This window comes from Ziziphus jujuba, chromosome 4 (assembly GCF_031755915.1).
Source record: "Ziziphus jujuba cultivar Dongzao chromosome 4, ASM3175591v1".
Lineage (NCBI taxonomy): Eukaryota > Viridiplantae > Streptophyta > Magnoliopsida > Rosales > Rhamnaceae > Ziziphus > Ziziphus jujuba.
Genome location: NC_083382.1, coordinates 30,261,412 through 30,288,573, shown reverse-complemented (window position 1 = coordinate 30,288,573; position 27,162 = coordinate 30,261,412). Strand labels below are relative to the sequence as shown.

General features: G+C 31.0%; 3 protein-coding genes and 1 pseudogene across 5 annotated transcripts; all 4 read left to right on the top strand.

Moving 5' to 3' along the window:
* The window catches only part of LOC132803596 (uncharacterized), a 41,077-nt pseudogene extending 35,310 nt beyond the window's left edge, over window positions 1–5,767 (top strand).
* A 4,698-nt stretch (window positions 5,768–10,465) lies between these two features.
* On the top strand, window positions 10,466–11,279 carry LOC125422027 (receptor-like protein 35). The gene is made up of 2 exons (XM_060816195.1): window positions 10,466–10,871; window positions 10,965–11,279. Exons 1-2 carry the CDS (start codon window positions 10,466–10,468, stop codon window positions 11,276–11,278), a joined length of 720 nt encoding a protein of 239 aa, XP_060672178.1. The 3' UTR covers window position 11,279.
* LOC107415530 (MDIS1-interacting receptor like kinase 2-like) lies at window positions 10,690–14,353 on the top strand. Of its 3 annotated transcripts, none has more exons than XM_060816194.1 (3): window positions 10,690–10,820; window positions 11,852–13,281; window positions 13,526–14,353. In XM_060816194.1, exons 2-3 carry the CDS (start codon window positions 12,039–12,041, stop codon window positions 13,930–13,932), a joined length of 1,650 nt encoding a protein of 549 aa, XP_060672177.1. In that variant the 5' UTR covers window positions 10,690–10,820; window positions 11,852–12,038; the 3' UTR covers window positions 13,933–14,353. The 3 variants fall into 3 exon arrangements, with proteins under 3 accessions (XP_060672177.1, XP_060672175.1, XP_060672176.1); XM_060816193.1 differs by lacking the exon at window positions 10,690–10,820 and adding an exon at window positions 11,565–11,703; XM_060816192.1 differs by lacking the exon at window positions 10,690–10,820 and having other exon boundaries at window positions 11,279–13,281.
* Window positions 14,354–16,142: 1,789 nt separating this feature from the next.
* Window positions 16,143–18,834, top strand: LOC107410119 (MDIS1-interacting receptor like kinase 2). The gene is given in 4 exon segments (XM_060816548.1): window positions 16,143–16,664; window positions 17,191–17,784; window positions 17,787–18,233; window positions 18,336–18,834. Coding segments are annotated over 3 exon segments (807 nt in total). The 5' UTR covers window positions 16,143–16,664; window positions 17,191–17,468; the 3' UTR covers window positions 18,380–18,834.
* The last annotated feature ends 8,328 nt before the right edge of the window (window positions 18,835–27,162 follow it).

The window sequence follows — 27,162 nt, the reverse complement described above, 5'->3', positions numbered from 1 at the left end:
AAATAAATAAATAAATAAAAGGTGAATAGGCAACGCACAAAATGCTTGAGGGTCGCCTGATACAAATAATTAAAAAAAACAAAAAAAACAAAAACCATCACAGTTATGAGCTTAAATATTTTGACTGGTTATTTGAAGTTGAAAGTAAAACAGATTGACTAATATTTTTAGAAAACAAAAAAAATAAAAGGGTAACAGGCGACGCATAATACGATTATTCATCATCTAATACAAATAATGCAATGAAAACAAAAACAAGAATAGCTATGCTTCTTAAATATTTTAACTGGTTATGTGAAATTGAAAGTAAAACAGATTGATTAATATTTCTAAAAACCAAACAAATAAAATTAAATAAAATTAAATTGTAATAGGCGATGCACAACCATATTGTGCGTGGCCTTATACAACACAAAAAAAAAAAAAAAAAAAACAACAACACAGTTATGCTTCTTAAATATTTTTACTAGTTATTTGAAGTTAAAAGCAAAACAAATTGATTAATATTTTAAGAAACCAAAAAAAAATTATAATAATAATATAAAAGTGTAATAGGCGATGCACAACATGATTTTGGTTTGCCTGATACAAATATTTTGTTCCAAAAAAAAAAATCAAGCTCTTTGATTCTGCTTAAATATTTTCACATGTTATTTAAAGTTGAAAGGAAATCAGATTGATTAATATTTTATAAAAAAAGAAAATAAATAAAGTTTTAGTGAACAGGCGATGCACAATATGCATTTGTGTTGCCTGATAAACATATTTTTGAAAAAAAAAAAAACAAAAACAAGCTTTGTGAAGCTGCTTAAATATTTTCTCTTTTTATTTAAGTTTGAAAGAAAATTAATTGATTAATATTTACAAAAATATATATATATATATATATATATATGTAAATAGGTGACTTATAGAGATGTTTATGCGTCGCCTTATATCAATAATATACTGACCAAAAAAATAACAATCCAGTTCTGTTATTTTTTTTTTAAATATTTTCACTGGTTTTTAAAGTTAAAAGCAAAATCAAATTGATTAATATTTTATGAAAAAGAAAAATAAATAAATATAAGGGCATCAGGCGACGCAAAATATATTTATACGTCGCCTAATACAAATATTTTTTGTAAAAAAACAAAAAAAAAAGCTCTGCGTTTCTGCTTAAATATTTTCACTTGTTATTTAAAGTTGAAAGAAAATCAACTGCTTAATATTTACAAAAAACCAAAAAACAAATAATAAATTAACAGGCGACGCATAATGTTGATTTCAACATTATGCGTCGCTTGATATCAATAATGTGTGTTGCAAAAAAATATAAATCCAGCACTGTTATTTTTTTAAAATATTTTTACTGGTTTTTAAAGTTGAAAGAAAATTAGATTAATTAATATTTTATGAAAAATAAAAATAAATAAATATAAGGGAATAAGGCGATGCAAAATATACCTATGCGTCACCTGATACAAATATTTTTTGGAAAAAAACAAAAAAAAAGCTCTGTGATACTGCTTAAATATTTTCACTTGTTATTTAAAGTTGAGAGAAAATCAACTGCTTAATATTTACAAAAAACCAAAAAAAAAAAATTAATAAATTAATAGGCGACGCATAATATTGATTATGTGTCGCCTGATATCTATAATGTGTGTTGCAAAAAATAAAAATCCAGCATTGTTATTTTTTTTAAATATTTTCACTGGTTTTTAAAGTTGAAAGAAAATTAAATTGATTAATATTTTATGAAAAAAAAAAATAAATATAAGGGAATAAGGTGACGCAAAATATGCCTATGCGTCGCCTGATACAAATAATTTTTTGGAAAAAAAAAAAAGTTCTGTGATGTTGCTTAAATATTTTCATTTGTTATTTAAAGTTGAAAAAAAATCAACTGTTTAATATTTACAAAAAATCAAAAAATTAATAATAATAAATTAACAAGTGATGCATAATGTTGATTATGCGTCGCCTGATATCAATAATGTGTGTTCCAAAAAAATAAAAATCCAGCACTGTTATTTTTCTTAACTATTTTTACTGGTTTTTAAAGTTGAAAGAAAATCAGATTGATTAATATTTATAAAAAAGGAAAATAAATAAATATAAGGGCATCAGGCGACACACAATATGCCTATGCGTCGTCGGATGTATATATTTTTGTAAAAAAAAAAAAAAATTCTATGATGCTGCTTAAATATTTTCACTTGTTATTTAGAGTTGAAAGAAAATCAACTGATTAATATTTACAAAAAACCAAAAAAAAAAAATTAATAAGTTAATAGGCAACGCATAGAGTTTTGTTATGCATCGCCGGATATCAATAATGTGAAACGAAAAAAAAATTAAAATTTAGCTTTGTTATTTTTCTTAAATATTTTCACCTATTTTTAAATTTGAAAGAAAATCAGATTGATTTATATTTTTATTTAGTGTAGCATTTAAACAATACAATTCGTATAAAATATACACACTCTATTAAAGGCGACTCTATTGGGCTGAATATTCAGCGACTCTTAATGGATGCGTCGTGTGTTGTTGTTTCTAGCGACTTCTTGACGTCGATATTTTTCGTATGCGTATTCTATTTATTGAATTTTTACTGACGCATTAATCTCAGAGTCGCGGTTTTGTTTTTTTAGACTCATTTATTTTGTAGCATCGCTAAGAGTATGTCGCTAGATTTTAATTTTCGTGTAGTGTGTATATATTACTTGGAGGCTATATTAGTAATTAAATTAAAATGTTGATTGCTCTAGAAAAGTTGAGAAGCTATTCTGGTAGCCTCTTAAATTCCAAATTTTAGAATGGGCGATTGTTGGAGAATCTGATTTTATTTATACGTTCACTAAAAGTTTCATTTTTTTTTTTTTTGAGTAAACAATATAGTTTATAAAAAATTCTTCCATAATTTTTTTTGAGGTTTAAAAACAACCTCAAACACAGCCTAAGCTAATAATATAATAATAATAATAATTAGAAAAGTGCAAGCTGACGATTGAGAAGCTGGTTCCGCAAAAAGAGGGTCTTTGGACATTTGACTTCGATTATCTTCTTTTTCTTCTTCTTTTTGGTTGATCTCAACCACTTTAGATTGCTGCACTGGTTTTTTACTTCTCTCAGCAGCTTCCTTAATTATAGATTTCCGCACAGTAGATAATATACAATTGGGATATGGATCCATATGATCCATACAGTTGTGGAACAAGTTCGACCGCTTACAAGTTGGCCTTGTCTATCTCTTTACAATCTTCTTATCAATAATTGCACTGTTGCCATTTAGAATGAAGGAAAATGATGAAGTCTCTATTTGATTTTTTGTGTAGATGTAAGAAGTATGATCAAGTCCCAGTGAAAAAGAAAAACAAATAAAAAAATTATAATTTATCAGTTTCATAGACACATGAAGTTTTTGATGGGCTTAGTCTTATGTCAAATGACCTCTTTTTTTATTTTTTATTTTTAAATTTCTTTCCTTGTTTTAAAAAAATAAATAAACAAATTTGACTTTTTGTTTACGACTAAATTGAGTTAGACTTGCTTGGAATGTATAGTTTTAACTTTGTAATGTATATGATGTAGTACACTGTACTAACTGTCGTTGAAAAGATATATATATATATATATATATATATTATATTTTACCAAGGTTAATATATTGTGATTGATTAAAGTACATTCTTTAAAAAATTATAACATCCTATAAAAGTTTTAAGAGATATATACCGGTTAGAAAGTTTGGAAGGTAGGAAGTCGAGTGGTTGTATTCATAGCTAGCTTTGGTACTTAAGTGGTAAAATTATTGCGAATACACCTCCAAGTTTACAATTCAAACCAATTTGGGGTTAAACCAACTTTTTTTTAAATTGTGATAAAGGAAGATGAGAGATTTAGAAAGATGGTGTTGAGAGACTGGGAAGGGACAAGAGATCTCGGCTCCAAAAGCTTGTCTTTAACCCATTTGTTTAATGGAGACTTTTTATACCCGTGAAATTGAGATTATTTCGTATATCCGGGATTTAATAGTCAGGTGAATTTGTTTTACCAAATATAAGAATGGATATTTTTTCAGCCAGGAAAAGAAAAAATTACAAACAGAATGGATATTTAATTTATTTGCATATTTATCTAATTCTTCCTATCATGCATGCCGTTAGTACTTTCATGGCCATATGTATATTGACATAACTTGATATATATAGTAAACCTACATTCTAATAATTAAGTTTTCGAAAATAAAGGTAATTTAACATAATATCCATCAGAGTTTGAAATTCTAAATATCTATATCAAACCATGGCTGCCAATTGATAGACCTGAGACATGGTCCAACATAAATGTCCAACAAAAGAAAAAAATAATACAATACTATCCATTCATAATGCAAAAAATTTTCCATATAAAATCTTATCCTGATTAAGGATTTATTGCTTTGTTTTTGTTACATAAAGATGTATGATATAACTTTGTCCTAACTGTAAATTAGCAATACATTTGCAGAACGATACATCATACGTTGGTTCTATTGTGGGAAGGGTTGCTAACCGAATTGGAGGCGCCCAATTCAAATTGAATGGAACCCTTTATAAACTAGCTGCTAATCAAGGGAAAAATATGCTTCATGGTATGTTAGTCTCATATTCAAACCAGAAATTTATTCCTCCTATATGCTGGTATTCCAATAAACCCCTTTCCTCATATTGTTATTTATCAGGTGGCAAAATAGGTTTCAGTGATGTTGTTTGGAAAGTTAAAAGACATCATAATAAAGGTCCTTCTCCCTACATTATCTTCACTTATCGCAGCTTCGACGGCGAACAAGGTAAGCAGGCCTTTATTTTCATTCATATGGAACATTTTGATCATAATTCAGACCTGAAAAACTATGATTAGTGGCCGAGCTGAGGATGTCGGTTGCCTTTATTGTGAACAAAACCCAATAAATAAACAAATAAATAATAAGTTTGTCTAGTTTGTTACCTTGCTTTAATTTTTTTGATTTTCCACACATACTCAATCTGTCATGTGTTTATACACAGGGTTTCCTGGCGATCTCCTAGTCACTGTTACATACTCCCTCATTGGAGACAAGCGATTGAGTGTATCAATGAAAGCTATTGCTCTAAACAAACCCACGCCTGTGAGCCTGGCTCAACACATATACTGGAACATTGGAGGCCACAATAGCGGTGATATCCTATCCAATGAAATCCAGATCTTTGAATCCCATTTCACTCCTGTTGATAGTTATCACATTCCACTGGAGAAATTGCATCTGTAAAAGGAAAACCGTATGATTTCCTAAAACCGCACGCTGTTGGAAGAAAAATAAATATGTTAGATCATGGCTATGACATTAACTATGCTCTTGATGGTGGCTCGGGCCACAAATTGAAGCCGGCTGCGTTGGTGTATGATAACAAGTCTGGAAGGGTGTTGAAGCTGTGGACAAATGCTCCTGGTATGCAGTTCTACACAAGCAACTTTCTTAAGGATGTGAAGGGAAAAGGTGGATTTGTGTATCAGCCCCATGCAGCTTTATGTTTGGAGACTCAAGGATTCCCTGATGCAGTGAATCATCCCGATTTCCCTTCAACAATTGTGAGTCCTGGAAAGCCTTACAGTCATCAGATGCTGTTTAAGTTTTCAACCAAATCCCCATCTGCTTAGCCTTGGATAAAGCTTATGATCTTTATAGTTGGAGTTCGTGTAAAATGGTTCCAAACCAATAAATTAACATGGACAAGATAGGTCCATTGAGGACTGATCATGGCGGTGAATGTTCTAATTTATATTTGGAACTCTTTTTCCCTCCAACCTTTAACTGCTTTGTATTTTGTCCTGTTTCCTTTTGCTTGGTCTTCTCCAAGTGATGAAGTTTTGGTATTCCATTTAAAGTGTCATCATGATTTCTAGTCCCACTCGATGCTTAACTAGCTCTAACAAAGGGGTTGAACAATTTATTTGGGCTTGAACAATTTCTATTCCAGTTGCAAGAGTTCCTTGACTCTGTCAAGGTTTGTCACCTACCCTTGTATACCATCTAGCTAGAAAAATAATTGTGAATCTGTTTGGTGTTATTAGTATTGCATATGGCTTGCTTGTTTTGGTTATCAAATTGTTTCTAAACATTTGAAGAAAAATTCTAAGTTTTTAGACCTTCTTTATACATAGATACATATTTGATTAATTATATGGAAAAAAAATTTCCCCAGACCCCAAAATTTGAGAACTTCCATCCCATGAATGTAGTAGCTAGAAGGGGAAACCTCCTATGAAGCAAACAGAAGGCGCACAAAATCTAAGGCATATGAGCAAACACCATGCAGAACACACATGCTTTTTGCAGAGTTGGAAACCACTTTTAAGACCGTCGATAAGCACAACTGTTCTATTTCATTAAAAAACAAAAAAAAATGAAAAACAAATGAAAAACTGTTTTTATTTCAATCGTTTTATATTGGAAAAAGTGATAAAAATGAAAGAAAATCAAAGCGAAGCGAAGGCTAATGAGCACTATAAAGCATGGTGGACTTCAACAGGGGCAAAGATGAAATAAATAGAAAAATTATAAATAAAAATAAAGTCATTCAATTATATAATATGATATCTTAAATTATCTAAAAAAATCTTTTTACTGTGTTAGTGAGAAAATTCACATAAAATTTTAGAAAATTCAAATAATTTTAATATAACATCTTGAATTATCCCAAAAATAAAATGTCATTTTATCATGTCAATGAGCAATTTGACATAAGACTTTAGAAAATTCAATATTTTTTTTATTACAATAATTTTTATAAAGAATTATTTCTTTCATTAAATACCTTTTTTTGTTCAATAATTTTTTTTAAAAAAAAAGTATTTAATGAAAGAAATAATAAGTTAAAAGAGAAGTGTTAGTATTTTGTTTAGTATTTAAAACATTATTAATAAATATGTATATATTATATATATATATATATATGTTAGCATTTGATTTTCAAAACACACATATAATATTATCAAAGAGATGAAATGTGTAAATGACTTGACAGCCATCCGAAACACTAAGTCTTTTTAAAAGTGCCTACCAATCCCGTTGATTGTCCAAGTGTCCAAGCTAAAAGGCAAAAGAAGTGATATCACCTGCTTTAATGCCACCCATAGAGGTTATAAATTCCAAACTAAAAAGTTAACTTTATAGAGAGTAACCAAAATCTTTTATATATCCTTTAAGATATTCATGTATGATTAATATGGGATTTATGTTTGCAAAATTTACATTGATGTCTTTGGTTATAAACTCTACCATAACCATGGCATCCTCCATTTCCATTTTCAGTGTGGTGCTAGGAGCATATGGAGCTGTCCCTCGATACAAAGAATAGAAATTCAAGAATTTATTTTAGAAAATTAAAGAGTTGAAAGATGACACAAGTAGAATTTGCACACAACTTAATACGGCTACATTACAAAGACCGGCTACAAAAGTTTCCAACTGAATTTTTTATGTCAAATTGCATGGCTGGTGCTGGTATTACTCACCTGTATGCAATCTAGCTAGAACAACAATCTTTAATTTCTTTGGTGTTAGACTTGTTAGCAGGGCAAGTTGTGTTCAATATTTATTGTTGGGTTAATTGTAATTTAGTACTCTAGATTTTCAGGATTAAATGATTTAGGCCTTCAACTTTTAAAGTTAGAATTTATACTCTTAATTTTTAAATTTGTTATAAATTGGTTCAATTTTCAATTTTACCAAATAAATTGATAAGAATTTATTCCATATAACTATTTTATTCTCATTGATTAACATCCTAATTTTTTTATTCACAGTTTTTGCGAATTTTTGAATAGAGTTATTGTCAATTTATGACAAACTAATCAAATTAGGGATTAAACTTATCTCTAACAAATTGAAAAATCAAAAGTTTAAATTATAATGGTAAAACTAAAAGTTAAAGAGCAGTTAACCCTTTATTGTTTCAAAGCACCATAAAAAAAATAATAATAAATTAAAATAAAGAACAGAATCCCATATTCCTACGAATTCCCATATGCTGATGGCCTTTCTATTGGTTCAAACGTGGTGTTCACAATCACATAAAAGGACAACATCCACAAAAAGTTGACGGCTTTATTGTTTTTCCATAAATTGAGGAGAGAATAATCGGGCGGGCCCATACAATGTCTCAAAATTTCCACAAAGTTGACAGCTTTATTACACATCCATCAAGGTTAGTCAAACAAAGGAAGCTTCAAAGAGAGAGCAATTGGGCACCAAGAGCAAATATTGCACATAGACTTGACTTTTGTACACATTGACTCATTTTTCCAGAAAATTAGACAGGAGCTGTTCCATGAATAAAACCTCCGAGTAATGGTAGGCACACAAATTAAAAAGCACACGCCATGAATTAGTTAATTAAACTAGAAAGATTAAAAGGGCCTATACGTAAGACTCAATTCTTTCCAGAGATCATAGCTAGCTTGCTCTTGCATGAGTGAAACTTCAAAGCAGAGTAATTGACTCAAAGAGACTCAATTGTGAGTGCTGCAAAGCCTTAGCACCTTCATAAAGGACAATAATGTGATCTTTGTAGTTGGAGTTTTTGTGTAAAATGGTTTCAGAGGAATAAGTAAAACATGGACAAGATAGATCCACTGATTACTTATCATGGCGGTGAATGTTCTAATTTATGGTTGGAACTCTTTCTCCTTCCAACCTTTAATTGCTCTATATTTTGTCCTGTTTCTTTTCGCTTGGTCTTCTCTAAGCAATGAATTTTTGATATTTCATTTAAAGTGTCATCATGATTTCTAGTCCCTCTCGATGCTTAACTAGCTATAGGGGTTGAACAATTTCTGTTCCAGTTGCCTTAGTTTCTTCACTCTGTCAAGGTTTGTCACACCCACCCCTGTATAATCTAGCTAGAAAAATAATTATCAATCTCTTTGGTGTTATTAGTATTGCATATGGCATGCTTGTTTATGTAATCAAAATGTTTCTAAAAAATTGAAGAAAAATTGCAAGTTTATCAACTTTCTTCATACATAGAGATATTATTTGATTACTTATGAAAAAAGATTTTTCCCCCAAACCACAAAACTGGAGAATTTCCATGAAAGTAGTAGCTAGATGAGGAGACGTCCTATGAAGCAAACAGAAGTTTCGGAGAAAGAGTAATTGGGTGCAGGCCCATAAAATTGGAGAAAAATTAAACACCACGCAGAACACACATGCTTTTTGGCAAAGTTGGAAACCACTTTTAAGACCGTCAGAAAACGTGATTACAATTAAAATTAAAGAAAATCAAACAGAAAGCGAAGGCTAAGGAATACAAATCAGGGTGGACTTCCAAAGTAAACAAAATTGTAAAACCGCCTAAAAAGAAATTCAAAATAAAAAGCAACAACTTTCTCTACCCCAAAAAAAAAAAAAAAAGAAGGAAGTTGAGAGCTTTAATACTCCATTAATGTGTGTGCAAATACTAATAGATTTAGAGGAGTAGATGCTGACTGAAGCAGACTTCGGAGAAGGAGTTATTGGGCCCAAAGAATGCATTTCTAATTGACTTGACAGCCGTGCAAAGCACATTCTTCTTATTAAAAATGCAATACCATTGATTGTCCAAGTCTACGTACGCACGAGAAGAACGCAACAAGAGTACGCATTAAGAGTCTTTCTTTATGTACTCTTGTATTTCTGTCGCCATGATAATTTATTCTCATGGCAAAAAATAAAGGCTTTGTAATTGCTTTGAATTAACGTCTTCAGTTATAAACTCTACCGTAACCGTGGAAATATGACATACTTTAGGCAATTGGATCTCAGCTGTAATAAGTGGACCAGCAGCATTCCTCATTCGCTTATTTCTCTGCATAGAGTTAATTTGTCATACAATTTTTTGAAGGGTCAAATTACGGACTTTGAATCAGGTATTGTATTGGAAACGGTGGATATGGAAGTGTGGCTACCTATTGGCAAGTTAGTTGCATTCAAGAAACTTCATAGTTCGGAGGTTGAAAAGCCAGTTTTGAAAATGAAACAGAAAGCGAAGGCCAAGGAGTATAAAGCACGCATGGTGGACTTCCACAGTTAATAAAATTGTAAAACCGCGTTTTTATTTTCCTCCATGAATGTAGAAGATGCCCACGAAGCAAACTTCCTAGAAAGAGTTATTGGGCCCCCATATAATGCATGACTAAATGACAACCACGCAAAAAAGGCAAAACACATTCTTCTCCTTAAAAAGGGCCTACCGAATAGCAATATCGTTGATTGTCCAATCCAAGTCTACTACGAGAAGGACGCATTAAAAGTCTTTCAATTAAAAGTCTTTCTTTTTATATGTCGTCTATTCCTATATATTGCCATAATAATTTATTTATTTTTTGAAAAAAAAATCGAGGCATAAGAGCCAAATAATAAAGGCTTTGTAACTGCTTTGAATTGTCTCCATCAGTTATAAACTCTACTATAACCATGGCATCCTTCAATTCCATTTTCAGTGTTGTAGTAGCCTTGTTGGCTACCACTTTCTTCTGCAGCTATTCGGCTAACTCCAATGTGCCAAGTGTAGCTGTCGAGCAAGAAGCAAAGGCTCTGCTACAAGCTGGGTGGTGGCCTCATGACGTTCTCAACAATAGCACTCCGTCTCCTTGCAATTTGTCTGGTATTACTTGCAATCGCTTGGGAAGCATTACTCATATTTCTCTACTTCACAATTCCAAGGTGCAAAAAAAGCTTGGCAGATTTCTCAACAGCTCTTCGTTCCCAAATTTAGTCCATCTTGATCTTGCTGAAGCTGCACTCGTTGGGAGCATCCCGCCAGAAATAGGTACGCTTTCAAAGCTCACCCACCTGAACCTCTCCAACAATAATCTTACAGGTGATTTACCTCTTTCACTTGGAAACCTCTCCCAATTGTTGAGGCTTGACATTTCTTATAATCATATCTACGGTTCCATTCCTCCTCAATTAGGAAACTTGAGCAATCTCGGTGTCTTAAATTTGAGCTCCAACCAAATCAATGGTCGAATGCCTTCAACACTTGGTCTTTTGTTCAACCTCACTCAAATGGATATTTCTAGCAACCAAGTTGAAGGTGCGTTGCCTAGTTCGTTAACAAGCCTTGATCAGTCAGTTTCCTTGTCTCTGTCCAGTAACGAGCTCAATGGACCACTCCCATCAACACTGGACCAACTAACCAGACTAAATACTCTGTCACTTAGCTGGAATAAAATAAGTGGTAAAGTTCCTCCGGAATTAGGGAACCTATCAAATTCTAGACCTTGATGGGAACATGCTTCATGGACCACTCCCTTCAACTTTGGGTCATTTAACCAAATTAACTCAATTGTCAGTTTATGAGAACCAAATGAATGGTTCAATCCCTTCACAGATATGGAATCTAACAAACCTTACTTATCTTGACCTAAGCAGTAATACGTTCACCGGCCAACTACCTTCAGCTCTGGGTCAATTAACGAATTTGTCCACATTGTATCTTGATTCAAACCAGTTTAGTAGAGCCATCCCTTTAGAAATAGGAAAGCTAGTCAGCCTGCGAACTTTGAGTTTAAGTTATAATATGCTTCCTCCAACATTTTTTCATTTAACCAATTTGAATAATTTGTATCTTTTCTCCAACCAATTGAACGAATCCATCCCTTCAGAAATAGGAAAGCTAGTCAACCTGCAAACTCTGCAATTAGCTTCTGGTATGTTCACTGGACCATTGCCTTCAACATTGTTTCATTTAACCAATTTAAATGCTCTGTATCTTTTTTCCAACAAAATTAATGGATCCATCCCCCAAGAAGTTGGAAATCTAAAAAATCTTACCTATTTGTATCTTTGGAATAACAGCTTAACAGGTCCAATTCCTTCGGCTATTTGTAATTTAGCCAAGCTAAAAAGCCTGGCCCTTGATCACAACCAATTGAGTGGTTCCTTGCCAGTGGGAATAGGGAATTTGAAGAATTTAACGTATCTGGATCTTAGTTTCAACAACCTCACCGGTACAATTCATCAGTGGTTCAATGAAGTGAACCAAATGAGTGGTTCCTTGACCTTGGGGGTAGGGAATTTGAAGAGTTTGAGATCTCTAGATCTTAGTTTCAACAGTCTCACCGGTCCAATCGCGCCATCTTTTGGCGATTGTCTAGAGAACATGAAGTATCTTAATTTGTCGCATAACCAGTTAAAAGGAACCATTCCAAAGAAGATGTGTACCCTCTCTGAAAGTACTTTGGACCTTAGTTACAATTCCATTGGTGGTGAAATACCTTTTCAACTCCAAAAATTGAAAAACTTCACCATCTTGAACCTAGCATACAACAATCTTAGTGGAAGTATTCCCTCTTCTGTTCGATCCTTCTATCAAATCAATTTGTCTTACAATCGTTTAAAAGGTCCAATACCAGATGAGCTAGCCACTCATTTTCCAGTGGGTGCATTTGTCGGCAATCAAGATTTATGCGGTAATGTCACAGGTATCCGTCCTTGCTTTCAAAATAGCCCACCAACTGATCAAGCTGTTGGAGCAAAAAACCACAAAAACAAAAAATTCTCTTACATAATCAGAGTCATAGTTCCCATCTCGGTTTTCCTTGCCTTGTTATTCATAATGATTGGAGCTCTGTTCTATTCCCGTCGAATTAAAAACAATAAAGGTCAATCAGTTTCTGAGACAAGAGTCAAGAATGGAGATATCTTTTTCATTTGGAATTATGATGGAAAAATTGCATACCATGACATCATCGAAGCAACCATGGACTTTGACATTAGATATTGCATTGGGACCGGTGGTTATGGAAGTGTCTACAGAGCACAACTACCTGGTGGAAAAGTAGTTGCCTTGAAGAAGCTGCATGGTTCAGAGGCTGAACAGCCAAATTTGAGGAAAAGTTTCATGAACGAGGTCAAAACGTTGACGGAAGTACGGCATCGAAACATTGTGAGACTCCATGGTTTTTGTTTGCACAAAAGATGCATGTTTTTGATTTATGAATACATGGAAAGAGGAAGCTTGTTTTGTGTCCTGAACAATGATGCAGAGGCAGTGGAATTGGACTGGAGCAAAAGAGTGAATATTATAAAAGGCATTGGGCATGCCTTGTGTTACATGCATCATGATTGCACTCCACCAATTGTTCATCGGGATGTAACCAGCAATAACATTTTACTCAACTCGGAACTGGAGGCTATTGTTTCTGATTTTGGCACAGCTAAACTCCTTGATCCAGATTTATCAAGTCAAACCATACTTGCTGGGACTTATGGTTATATTGCTCCAGGCAAGTTTATGCTTTTAATTAATGGTTCTTTTATATTTGCTTGTACTGTGATATTTTGTTATTGTCATGTCTAAAGTAAGTAAAACCAATTATATTTTGTCGAATTTGTTTATCAAACTCTTTAATATTTTTTTATTTTAGATTTATCTAATTTGTTTTATTAAACTGTTAGTAAGAAATGAGTAGACCTCAAACAAGATCATTTCATTTTATCTCATATTTTTATTCTTGATGTTAATTGTAGAGCTTGCCTATACATTGTCTGTGACTGAAAAATGCGATGTTTATAGCTTTGGAGTGGTGGTACTTGAAACGATTATGGGAAAGCATCCAAAAGAACTGTTGTCATCATTAGCATTCTCTTCCACACAAAGTCTACTGCTTATTGAAATACTAGACCAACGCCTACCGCCTCCAAGAAGTCGGTCCAGTATTCAGGATGTTGTGCTTGTTTTAGCAATTGCATTTGCATGTTTACAAGCTAACCCAAAGCGTCGACCAACAATGCAGAGTGTCTCTAAAGAGTTTCTTGCTTGCAGGAAACTGTTTGCCAAGGGCTTTCATGATATCTCAGTCGGGCATCTCATGAATCCACAGGTCTATCTACATGACCAAATTAATGGGTTGTCTACAATTAATTCGGTTGAATGATATTTGTCTTGTTACAAGGACCTATCTCCATTAGATACAGTTTAAGCGGCTTTTTAAAGAGGAATTGGGCCCATTTAATGACCTTGTAACTTACGGCCCCAGTATCCATACGAAGTACAGAATTGGGCTTCTCTTTTTCTTTTTCTTTTTTATTTTTATGGAGCCTGTCCAGCAAGTTATGTTTTAAAATTTGGTCCTGTTTTTATTTATTTCTTTATTTTTTTTGTTGGGGTTAAATTGTCCAGTTTTTATACATACACCCTTAAGCAGTCAACGTTATTACTAAATATATACACAGTGTCAGTTCTAACTGAGATTTATGTTTAGATAAAGGAAAAAATAAATCCTTACCAAAACAAACGAATACATCACATAACAGCTTTATAACTTCAATAAATACAATTCTATACTTATTGTTCAACACTTATTCAAATCTCTCCCCTACAAGATTTATTTTAAATTAAATACTTACCTCGAGTCTTTCCATCAAATAAAAGTTTCTTGTACAAAAGTGAAACAAAATAAGTTGGGTTTAGGTGAATGCTAAAGTGAAGTTTTGTTGTCCATTTATGAACTGGCCGGAGGCAATAGTACTTTTTGAAACAAAGATTTTTGAGTTTAAATTTCTTTATTTCCAATATTTAAATGAAAAAATAGAACAAAATAAAAAAAAAGATGACGTCTAGCTAGTTTTTTTATTTTCTTCCCTCTGAAAAAGTTATTACATATGTAAAGCACCTTTCCTTCAGTTTAAGTCGGCGTGGAGAAACATACCAAAAGGAAGTCAGCATGGAAGAAATCAGCACCCAAAGTAAACAATTTTACTTAACTATTTTACTAGTAAGTAAATAATTATTAATGCTTGTTTTCTTTTCTTGTGGTCATTCTTATATATGCCTAAACAAACTTTAATTTAAATATCATTCTTTTTTTATTATCCTCTTTCTCATACTTTTTTCTCCTTTTTTTTTTTTTTAATTATCCCATTTTAAATAATTTTTAACAAATGTTAAAAATTTAATTAGACCAGTATGAGAAAGGATAACGAAAACAAAACTTGACTTTTCCATCTAATATACTTTTGTGATTGTTGTCAATTGTAGAGCCTGCCTATATTTTAGCCATAACTGAAAAAGACGATGTCTATAGCTTCGGAGAGCAGCACTAGAAACATTTATGGACAGCTCATGAACCCACAAGTTCTATCTGGATGACCAACTTAATGGGTTGTGTACAATTTCAGGTGAATGATGATTTTTATCTCCATGAGATGTTCATTTCTTTAAGCTTGTCATTAGCATGTGAAATTTAAAATATAAAAAAATTAATAATAATGCATGATGCTATAAATATACCATGTTGACTAAAGTTTAACACGGTTCGGTTCAGGCATAACAAGATCCACAAATTTCATGTTCACATGAACATCAAAACCATGAAAAGTTAGTTACGTTCATGTTGGAACTCGAGAGACATGAAGCTATATGGTAATTAAGAAGAGATTCAGGGACTGATGTCATACATGGTAGAGAAGGCTCATATAGCTGAGCTTAACTCGCTGAGACAGGGAAGAAACTGGGTATTATCCTTGACATCACCATGAATAATGTAAGAAACTCGCTAGTCTAATATTTTATTATGGTGGTGCTAAAAGAAAAATAATAATTTCAGACAAAAACTGAAAATTTCTCTCTCTTTCTTTCTTTTTCTGGTTAAAAAATAAAAAGTTAAAATATAAAGTTCTCATTTGTACTGTGCAAATCAAATAAGGTCCTCAATTGCTATATAATTAAAAAATAAAAATTGAATTGTGTGAGGTGTCATCTAGCATGGCCTTTATTAAGTGCCACCAAGACCTCCTGGATCCAATCAATTTGCTTTTCATTTTATAAGAAATGATAGAACTAACAACTTACACATTATGAGGATTTTTTTTAAATGAAAATTATGAGGACAATTTTTTTTTCTTTTTTTTTTTAAATGATTATGAGGACAAGTTTAGTACGAACATTTTGATTGCTTTTATATGAAATAAATAAGAAACTTTTAATTTTAGCCCCCAATAACAAAAACGAAACTTACTGTCTTCCAAAAAAAAAACAAAATAATAATAATAATAATAAGAACTAATAATAATAAATAATAATAATTAGAAACTTTAGATTAGGAATAACAAAATAATCACGTTGTTGACCAAATATATATATATATATATATATATCGAGAAAAGAAATAAAAAAATAAGATAAAAATCTTTATAGTAGACAAAGTCAACTATAATGATCAGCGTTGAATCTTGACTTCCAGAGTACTTAACCGCCTAAGCTCCTGAGCGTTGAAAAATCAAAATCCCCTTCAAAATACATGGCCTCCTCTGTTTTCAGTCCCTCCCCTGCTTTTGCGTTGGTTTCATTGCTTTTCATGTACTTTTCCATCACTGCTTCTACAAATGCATTAGCAGCAGAGTTTGAATTGTTGTCACTTCAACAAGAAGCTCAGGCTCTGCTCCAAACCGGTTGGTGGAATGGCCACACTAACCATACCCCAAGCCGTTGCCATTGGCCGGGTATAACTTGCAACCAAGCTGGCAGCATCATGGGTATTTCTCTGCCTCTTTGAGTTCCAACTCGGAGACAATGACATTGGGAAATTCAACTTCTCTTCCTTCCCAAACCTTGTTCCTCTTCAAGTTGTCGGACATGGACTCATCGGAAATATCCCATTCGATGTAGGTATGCTTTCCAGACTCACTTACTTTGATCTTTCTTCTAATTTTATCGAGGGTTCCATTCCTTTGGGTGTTTGGAATTTGAAGAACTTGGTCACTCTAAACTTGGCTAGAAACAGGCTTGTTGGTTCTATTCCTTTGGTTGTTGGACAATTAACCAACTTGATCTCCCTGACCCTTAATTCCATCCAAATCAACGGTCCAGTCCTGTAGAAATAGGAAACCTGAAGAATCTTATTCAACTGGACCTTAGTGATAGCAACCTTAGCGGTCCAATTCCTTCCACTATAGGCTCTTTGGAATGTCTTTCCCTTGGATTGAACCATTTAGTTGGTCCAATCCCTTTGGAACTAGAGAATTTGAGCAATCTGAATCGTTTGTATCTTCCCGCTAACAATCTTACTGGTAGAATTCCTAGTCATTTGATCTATTTGATTGAGCTAGACCTGTCTGATAACAAGATATCTGGTATTTTATCTTCTCAATTTACTCAGCTAACACAACTAGAGTATCTTAATCTATACTTGCAGGTCTTTCTAAGTTACAGTCATTGTTGTTGAGCCGTAACTTCTTAAGTGGGAGTATTCCATTTGAGTCATAACTTAATCGGTGGCGAAATACCTTCTGAAATTGGAAATATAACAAACTTGAAGCAAGTGGATCTCAGCTGTAACAAGCTAACAGGCAGCATTCCTCATTCGCTTATTTCTCTGCATAGAGTCAGCTTGTCATACAATACTTTGAAGGGTCAAATCCCGGATGAGCTTCAGTCCTCTCCGCCTGAAGCATTCTTTGGGAACGAGGATTTATGTGGTCACATGGCTGGTTTCCCTCCTTGCTATTCATCTCCCTCTACCTCTGTCTCGAACAAGAGGCTTGTTCTCCATTTGAAGTTTTTTTTTTCCCCACCATTTTCCTTGCCATATTCTCATTTGGATATTTGATTGTTAAATGTGTGGCTAAGATAATCCAATTTAAGGAAAATGCAACAAAGAATGGCGATTTATTCTCTATATGGAATTACGATGGAAAAATTGCATACACAGATATTGTTAAAGCGACAGAGGACTTTGACATTAAATATTATATTGGAACCGGCAGTTCTGGCAGCGTCTACAAAGTACAATAGTTGCTTTGAAGAAACTTCATGGTTTAGAAACTGAGGAGCCATCTTTTCTTAAGAGTTTCAAGAATGAAATAAGAGTTTTATAAAAAATTCGGCACAGAAACATTGTGAAGATTCATGGATATTGCTTGCTCCGTCAAAGCTTGTTTCTGGTTTATAAATACATGGAAAGAGGAAGCTTAGTTGGTGTTCTAAAGAATGACAATGGAGCTAGACAATTGGATTGGTCCAAGAGAATACATATCATTGAAGACATAGCTCATGCATTGTTCTACATGCATTACGATTGCAGTCCACCGGTTGTTCACAGGGATGTAAACAGCATCAATATTCTCTTGAACTTTGATATGAAGGCTTCTATATCAGACTTTGGCATACCTAGACTCTTACATTCTAATTCCTCTAATCGAACTATACCGGCTGGAACCTACGGATATGTTGCCCCTGGTAAGCGTATATTCTTCTGCTCTTTTAGTAATTATTGTTTTGCTCTCTCTGTTTAAGTTGCACTGAATTTAACATTTCTTGGTGGTATATTTGTAAATCCAGAATGGGCATACAATGATTGTGACAGGAAAATGCAATGTTTATAGCTTTGGAGTGGTGGTACTAGAAACAATTATGGGAAAGCATCATGGGGAGCTTATAAGTTGTTTGTCTTCATCAACCTGTTCTGGACAACAAATCATGTTGAAAGATGTATTAGACTGGCGTCTTTCTCATCCAATGGATCCTCCAACTGCCAGTCGCTTTGTTTTGGTAGCAACATTAGCCTTGGCATGTCTGCGTTTTGAGCCAAAATCCCGTCTGACTATGAAGAATGTACGCGAGCTTGTTGTTCCTAGGCCTCCATTGCACATACATATCAGTGCAATTTCAATACAGCAGCTACTGAATCAAGAAATTTATATGGTTGACACGCATTAGGAATTTTACTTATGGATGGGAAACCATCAAGGTCTACAACCTTTGTTATCTATTCATATTTAGTCCAAGAAAATTGTGATAAAATTTTATTATTTTTTAAAATTTCTTCTTCTGTCGCTTAGTAGTGCTAAATGCTAATAGAGAGGGCTTCTTTTTTTTGTTTTTTAATTTTTTTGGTCAGATAGAGAATTTTCACATATAAAATTGGAGAAATAGTCATAAGTAAATAAAATCCAGTTTAGACACATCCTAGGAAGCAAACTTCATAGGTAGAGTAATTGCCCCATTTGACAAGCCTGTAGTTCACGACTCCAGCCTCCAGTAACATGTAATTGGTGTTTTTTCTGTTTATAACAAGACGAAGACAGAGAGAATGATGAGCTTTTATTTGTAGCTCTTGACGCACACATAACATGAAAATTAGGAAAATTAGCTGTTTATTTATTTATTTATTTTTCGTTAGTGGGACAAGCGTTTTAGTTTTTTTTTTTTTTTTTTTGGGTAAATTAACCTATATATAAAGTTCTGTTCTCAAAGCTGGTCGGTTTTTGTTGGATTTTTGGAAAAAAACACAGCAAAACGAAAGAAAAGAAAAGAAACTTTTTTTTTTTTGGTTATGAAAAACTTACATCATTTATTTCTGGACAAAAATATATAAACATAAGCTTACACCAGTAAATCACTTCTTACTTTCACCTATTATTGCAGTAATCATACCATTAAAAGACAAATCATACTTTGGTTATCTAATATAATAGTGTTTTACCAAAAAACTGAATATAAAATAACTAAACATCAAAAAACAACTAAGACACCAACAAAAATATCATTACATTAACAGTTTTTCATCACACCATACACCTTCAAGCAGTAGACATTATTAATAGAATCACCCTAAATCTATCCACAATATCAACATCCCTTTCAAACATCCTAATAAATGCTAATAACTTTTACTGAAACTTTTAAGTTTTATCATGCTAAATTATTCCTTTATATATATATATATATATATATAAGGTTTTGTTATAAAAGAACAGTTAGCATAATAAAAAAAAGTGCAAAAGTAGTATAATTAAAATAAAATAAAATGCAGTTATCCTAATCCCTTTATTTGTTTATTTATTTTTTTGAAATGCTGGTGTCCCAATTAAATTCTTAATTTTAAAATATTACTTTAAATAGTTTGTAATTTTGTAATTTCTAAACCTAACCTCAACAAGAGTTACTCCAACTCAAGCCCTTGAACTTTGAAGAAGTAAAATTTTTAAAATTGCAGTCTGCTACCAACTCAATCAACACCTTATTGGTTGAACTATTTGTATTTTACTTATTAAATTTCACTATTCATACTTGTTTTTAATTTTCTTATAGAACTCCAATTGTTTTATTAGAGTTTCCATAAAATATTTTGGGGATTTGAAATAATTTGAAGGGTTCTATTTTGATAAATGATTAATATTTAATAGTTTTTTTTCAACAAATTAATATATTATTTTAGGAATTAATCATATATGATTGAGTTGAAATGTTATCATAATTTATATATATATTCTATTTAATTGTGATAAAATTAAATGATAAATTTTTTAAGAATTAAATGTTGAATACTACCTTTTTTTTTTTTTTTTTTGGTTACTATTGACCCCATAACATGAACTGACTCCGCCCCTGGTAAAACCCAGCAAGATGTCAGCAGTCCTCGTGCGGGTATTGGCTGTTGAGATTTTTCTTTGTATTTTTTTACTTTGTTTTTTTTTTTCACTTTTTGGCATTCATATTGTCCTTTCTACACCCACCTAAAGATGCTGGTTGCCCAAAAACTGCCAACAGCCCACTATAAGGAGCCATGGCAGAGCGAGCCTCAACAGGCTATGGTTCTCTTAAAATGGTTTTCTAGTAAATTTACATTACATGGGATTGTGTAAAGTTTTTTTTGAAATTGCAAAAAAACTTCTTTTAAATGAAATGAATTGGACCTTGTTGTAAGTCTACCACCATTCCATGTACGGTCATTAAATATATGAATTTCCACGTTTTGAAAAATTACTATATGTTTTTATTATTGACCATGATTAATGAAATTTGTATCATTTGATAGTTTAAATAATTGTCCCAAAAAAATTTATTTTTGCAAATTAAATTTTAAAAATAAAAAATAATATAAAATTTAGAAATATCATATCAATAATAATCCCAATAAGTAGTGATAAAATAGCAACTCATTTTTTTCCCTTTAAAAAAATTATTTTAAAGTCTCTTTTTTTTACAGTTAAAGTGGTAAAAATCATTATTTTCTAACAATAATTTTGAGTTCAATTCTTTCCACTCTAATAAAATAAAAAAAATGGCTCCTTTCCTTTAGTCAAGTCTGCATGGCAAAACATACCAAAGAAAAGTCTACATGGAAAATTAGATTTAGATGAGATAATTGGGTCAAGCACCAAAACTCACGCAAATCAATCGTAAAGACTTTGACTATTTTAGTGTTAGCGTATCAACCTGATATTATATCGAATTGTATTATTTTTCTACTACTTTTTTTATATATTAAATAAAAAGATGTAAGACGTAGGCATGATATTTATAATATTGATTCTCAAAACAATGTTAAAAAAACATCTAAACTATTATAAATTTCAAAATTTTATTTTTGATTATAAATCATTAGACTATTGAAGATGTAAATTGGAACCGATTCAGCTTTACATATGCAGATTTAGAAGTTAATCATGACAAATTTTATTATTGTCTCAACAATCTCATGTCGTTTAATCTATATAGTGCAGGATTTTAGTTTGATGCTTATGATATTGCTACGAAATATCTTTTTTTCTTAGTAATATATATATATATATATAAATAATCAGATTTTATTTATTTATTGTTAAATAAAGCTTCATTGAATATAAACTCTCTTGTTGAAAAGGTGTTGTTCCCGCATAGACAGATAAGATAAAATTTTTTTTTTTTTTGTTTTTTTTAATGAACTTATTGCTTTCTATACTAAACATTGTAAAACTAAAACCGCGTCTAAGGGAAGTAGCTAGGAAAACAGCTTTGCCCTTAGAGCCGCCTAATAGAAGTCTAAAATCACAATCCCTTAAAAGATTGGTTTATGTATTCAATACAATTTGATTCCTCTTATTCTAAAAATATCATTCATCATCTTTTAGATTTCAAAAAGTCATTATCAATTTTTTCTCTAAAAAATTAGAAAAAAAAAAAAAACAGAATTATCATCTTTATTCTTTATTATTTTATTCAAGTCCTTTGTTTGAATTAATATCATTTTAACCCCTGTAAAGGTGTTATTTATAGTTTTAAAAAAATTGAAAAGTTAAATTGTAATTAATGTAAACATAAAGAGTTTCATATGAAATATTCCCTAAATTTCATTTTACCCTTTTTCTTGTTTTAAATTTTTTTGCACAAACGCTTTTTTATTTTGAAAACTTTGACCATTGTCTCATTCTATTTTAGTTTCACTTTAGCCTCTTTATGTAATCAAGTTTAGTAGGCACATTTAAACCAAAATGAAATATGAAAAGGTTGCAGTAAAATTCAAAATAGAGTGGCTAAATTTTTCATCGCACATGTCCCGATTGTGGAAACAAGATGAATTTTATACTTCTCTTTCGAATCCAAGTTTAGTCCATATTAACATGTAAAAATTGTCCTCCTACGTGGCATTTCTTCCTCATTTCTTATGCAAGGTATATGCCACAGCATCGCAGCAAGGTGTTTACCCTTTCGGTCGCTCACGCCTAGTGTACGTAATTGACCAACTGTGTGCTGCCTCTTATTCTCCTGTTTAGTGTTACCACTTGCTGATGTTAATCGTTACACACCTTTTAGGCTTGTGAGAGTTGTATGACTAAATATTACCTTTTACCCTTTAGTTAGCTCTTCACTCTTTTATGTTTCATACAAACTCGAAGTACGAGTTTTATATTTTATTAATAGTTTTGGCAGTGACTGGGATAGTTTTTTTATTTTTATTTTTATTTTATTGGGTAACAAAACACACACCCTTAAGTCTAGATGGCTTTTAATTTATGAATGGATAATTTTTTGTACTAAGAGTCCCACACCAGATATAGGTAGGTATCTTTCAAATTAAGCTCATCCACTTGGTCTTTTTCTGATAAGAACCTTGCAGGTCCGTTACACCTTCCATTAACATCTTTTCTCCTCTTGGGACTCTTAATATTCTCTATTGAAATTCATGCGCAATGGAATCGAACGACTTTTCTTTTATACCGGCACCGAGCCACCACCGCCAATGGTCATCAGGGTCAACAAAATAAGTGGATAATTCTGCTAATCATCAGAGTCTTTGTTCCCATCTGATCACTTACTCTTGGATTTATGTATATATTCGGTGTAGTGTAATGTTCCTTAGATGACTTTGGTTTAAAAATAAAATGGGGCAACCCACCACATCTGATGAGACATCAACAAAGAATAGACATACATTTTCCATATGCAATTACGATGGTAAAATTGAATATGAAGACATTATACGAGCAACAAATTAAAGACTTTGAATCAGGTATTGTATTGGAAACGGTGGATATGGAAGAGTTACTGGGCCCCCATATAATGCATGATTATATGACAACCACGCAAAGAAGGCAAAACACATTCTTCTTCTTGAAAAGGGCCTACCAAATACCGGTACCGTTGATTGTCAGTCCAAGTCTACTACGAGAAAGATGCGTGAAAAGTCTTTCTTTTTGTATGTTATCTATTCCTACATATTACCATAATAATTTATTTATTCTTATTAAAAAATAATAATAATAAAATTAAAGAGGCATAAGAGTCCAAATAATTGGGGCTTTGTAATTATTTTGAATTGTCTCCATCAATTATAAACCCTACCATAACCATGGCATCAGCACGTAATATAAAATTTAGAAGGCATAAATGTACAAGATTCATATTGATTTTCAAATGCAATGTAGTTAAAAATGTAAAAACTTGATGCGTGGGTTAAAAAAGACCAAACTCATCGAACCAAAATGATTAAAAAAAGAAAAAGAACTTTAATAAGAATTTTTATTAATATAAATAAATCATAAATTTGGTTCTTTCCCGTATTCAAGAATTTTTAAGGTGTACTTTACGTTTTTAAAAAACAGATCCACGTAATTCATAGCTAATGAATTTCATATAATTACAATACCCAGCCAATTTCATAGAATTCAATGGCCAAGATATAAGAAGCATGCACCTTACTAGAGCCTAACTGATTTAAGACTTTACTGTTGGCGTAGAATTAATTTGTATATTTAGTAGATACAACGAGATATCAAATGGTAAATTTTCAGCCAAAAAAAGAGATATCAAAAGGTAAATGTTCTATTTGCATAAACAGTTGAACTGTTTCAAAATTGGTGAGAAATTGGAAGCTTATCAAATTGGTCTATAAAAATATTCCTGTTCATCCTTTATTGCATTGTCTTTCGAATCTTATAACTCCTAAAGATTTACAAAATCAAGCATATGTGAAAGTTTTGATTTCTATCAATCACAGGTGTTTCCTTTCAGTAAAAAGCACAGAAAAGTTTCTTATAATGCGTAAGAGTTTTTTTTAAAAAAATAACGGAATAAATAGCAAAGAAAAATATTGGAAAAACATTTAAAGTTGACAAATTTCAAATAAGGTTCAAAATTTATATATTGATACAAATATCAAAAGTTTAAAATATAAAAGTATTTATGGAACTATAAAAAATTATTGAATATCGAAAAAAATTCATAAAAAATAATAAAAATTTATTTTAAAAATAAATTCTTTTATTAAAATCTTAGTATTAGATTAATTAATTAATTATCAAATTGATTATAAAAATTATAAAAATATTGAATGTATATAATATTTTTCTTAATCAATTTATTTATAGTAAAATTTAACAATCATAAATATATTATTGTTAATAAAAATATACAAAACAATACATATTTGATAAAATTATTTATTAATTAATATTTATAAGACAATTATTATAATTACATTATATTTTATAATTGTTATTACAATACCATAACAAACTCTTTAGATAGTTAAAAATTGTTAATCTCTTTCTCATTCTCATTTTAAAATATTATATATAAGAAATAATTATTAAAAAATATATTTTCTTGATAATTTTGCATGTATATGAATGTTTGATGGTTAAGTTTGTGGATAATATATTTCCTACAAATTTATCTTTCAATTTTTATCTACATTCTAATTTTTATCCACTTTATAATATTTATACAAATATTAAATTTACTATTGTAGGAAAATAATAATAATAATAATTATACAGATTTGTAACTTATGACAATAATTTTCTTTAAAAATATGATAGATAGACTTATCTAGTATAATTTTGGATATTATTTGTTAAATGTCCATTTCTATTTTTATTTACTTAATTATTAAAGGCAATTAAAAGGTTTAAAAAAACTATTGATAATGTTAATTTGGTAAAAAGTTTTACTAAATATCAATAATATTTATAAATTTTTTTGATAAAAATTTAAAAAGAAATTCATAGATATTTTTAAAATTTTTATAAAAATTTTACAAAGATTTGGAAAATTTCATAAAAATTTCAAAAATTTTCATGAAAATGATGAAATTGCTTTTAACTAAGTTGTAAAAAATTTGATGTGGATGATATAATAAATTTTTTTATAGAAATTATAAAAAATATTAAAAATTTTGTTGGATATCGTTTGAGAACTAAATTTTCTTCTCATATGTTAAAAAAAAAAAAAATTTGTGTAAAATTTTGATTTTTTAAAATATGATTTTTGATTGAGTTAATTGGGTCCATGACTAGACTTTGTGTGAAATTGGTTTGGAACCATTTTTCCACAAAAAGTTGACAGCTTTTTTGCTTTGGGTTTCCATTAATTAAAGAGAGCATAATCGGGCTGGCCCATACAATGTCTCAAAATTTCCACGAAGTTGGCAGCTTCATTACACATCCACCAAGGTTAATCAAAGAAAGGAAGCTTCAAAGAACGAGTAATTGGGCACCAAACAAAGACTGGACTGAATTAATTATTCCACTAAGTTAGATTGGAGCTCAGCCACGAATAAAACTTCCAAGTAAGTGAGAGTAACTGGGCCTAAACATAAAGATTCATTCTTTCATAGGTTGGCTCTTGCATGAATGAAACTTCACAGAGAGATCAGTAATTGGGTCCACAAATGGACTTGCAATTTACAGGTCCAGTAGGCACATAAAAGAGATAAACCTGAAAATAGAACGTTTGACAACATTCCAAGATCGTCCTCATTTTACAGTGAATAGTACATAATTGCAATTGTTTATATTATATACCCTCCTCTCACAGGCACGCTTTATGTGTATATACAAAAGTTGGCAATAGGTTTGAAGTCATCCAAAGCAATAACTGTAAACTCTAGCATGCATGGCAAGCTCGATTTCCATTGTGAGTGCTGTTGCAGTAGTAGCCTGGGCTAGGGATGGGCAAAATCAAATCCAATCCGTTCAATCTGTCCAATCCAATTAATTTTTAACGGTTTGGATTAGATTTTTACATCAATTAGATTGTATTGGGTTCAAAATATTATAAATTGTATGGATTGGATTGGTTATAAATTGGAAATATAAATCCAATTCAATCCAAATAATATATTATATAACTAAAAAATTATATATTTTTTATTTTTTTCATTTTTATATATTAATTTTAGAATATTTTTTTTCATTTTTATATATTGATTTTTAATATATATATATATATATATTATTTTTTTCTTTTACATCCCCATATTTCAAATCCCAAATCAAATTGTAAGTTGTAACCCTAAACCAAACATTTATCTTTGTTGGCGCCCACCACTGGTCCATCACCATCACCATAATATATATATTCTTTTTACATCCCCATCATATATATATATATATATATATCTACATATATTGTATCCAATTGTTACTTATATATATATAAATATTTAAATATAATTTATTGCTAATTTTATTGTTTTGACATTTGTAGAGCTTACAGAATCAATTAAAATTAGTGAACTTGTCAACGTTGATTGACTTATGATTTACCAAAGTTTTAAGGTTAAAAAACAAAAAGGAATTATGCATTGATTCTTGAGTGAATAAATTTTGACGAATGTATTACATTGTTTGTTCCAATAATTTTAATTTGATTTTATAGAAGTGAGATAATGATATTAATATTTGCTATTTAATAAGTGCATGATGTGTATCATTTGGTACATTTTCTTCTTTATTTTCCATTGTAGACTATGTTGTATTATTCTAATTGTATTTTATGTTTGGATAATTATAATTTATTATTTATATTTTATATTTGGAAAATTTTTTATTTGTATTATATATTTATAAATTAGTAGGTTTCAAACCGATCAACCAATCCAAACCAAACCGATCATAAATGG

Coding starts and splice junctions, on each gene's coding strand:
- LOC125422027 (XM_060816195.1), top strand. CDS start 10,466: ATGGCATCCTTCAATTCCATTTTCAGTGTTGTAGTAGCCTTGTTGGCT. Junction 10,872..10,964: donor CTCCAACAATAATCTTACAG/GTGATTTACCTC, acceptor CTCCTCAATTAG/GAAACTTGAGCAATCTCGGT.
- LOC107415530 (XM_060816192.1), top strand. CDS start 11,286: ATGCTTCATGGACCACTCCCTTCAACTTTGGGTCATTTAACCAAATTA. Junction 13,282..13,525: donor TTATGGTTATATTGCTCCAG/GCAAGTTTATGC, acceptor TGTTAATTGTAG/AGCTTGCCTATACATTGTCT.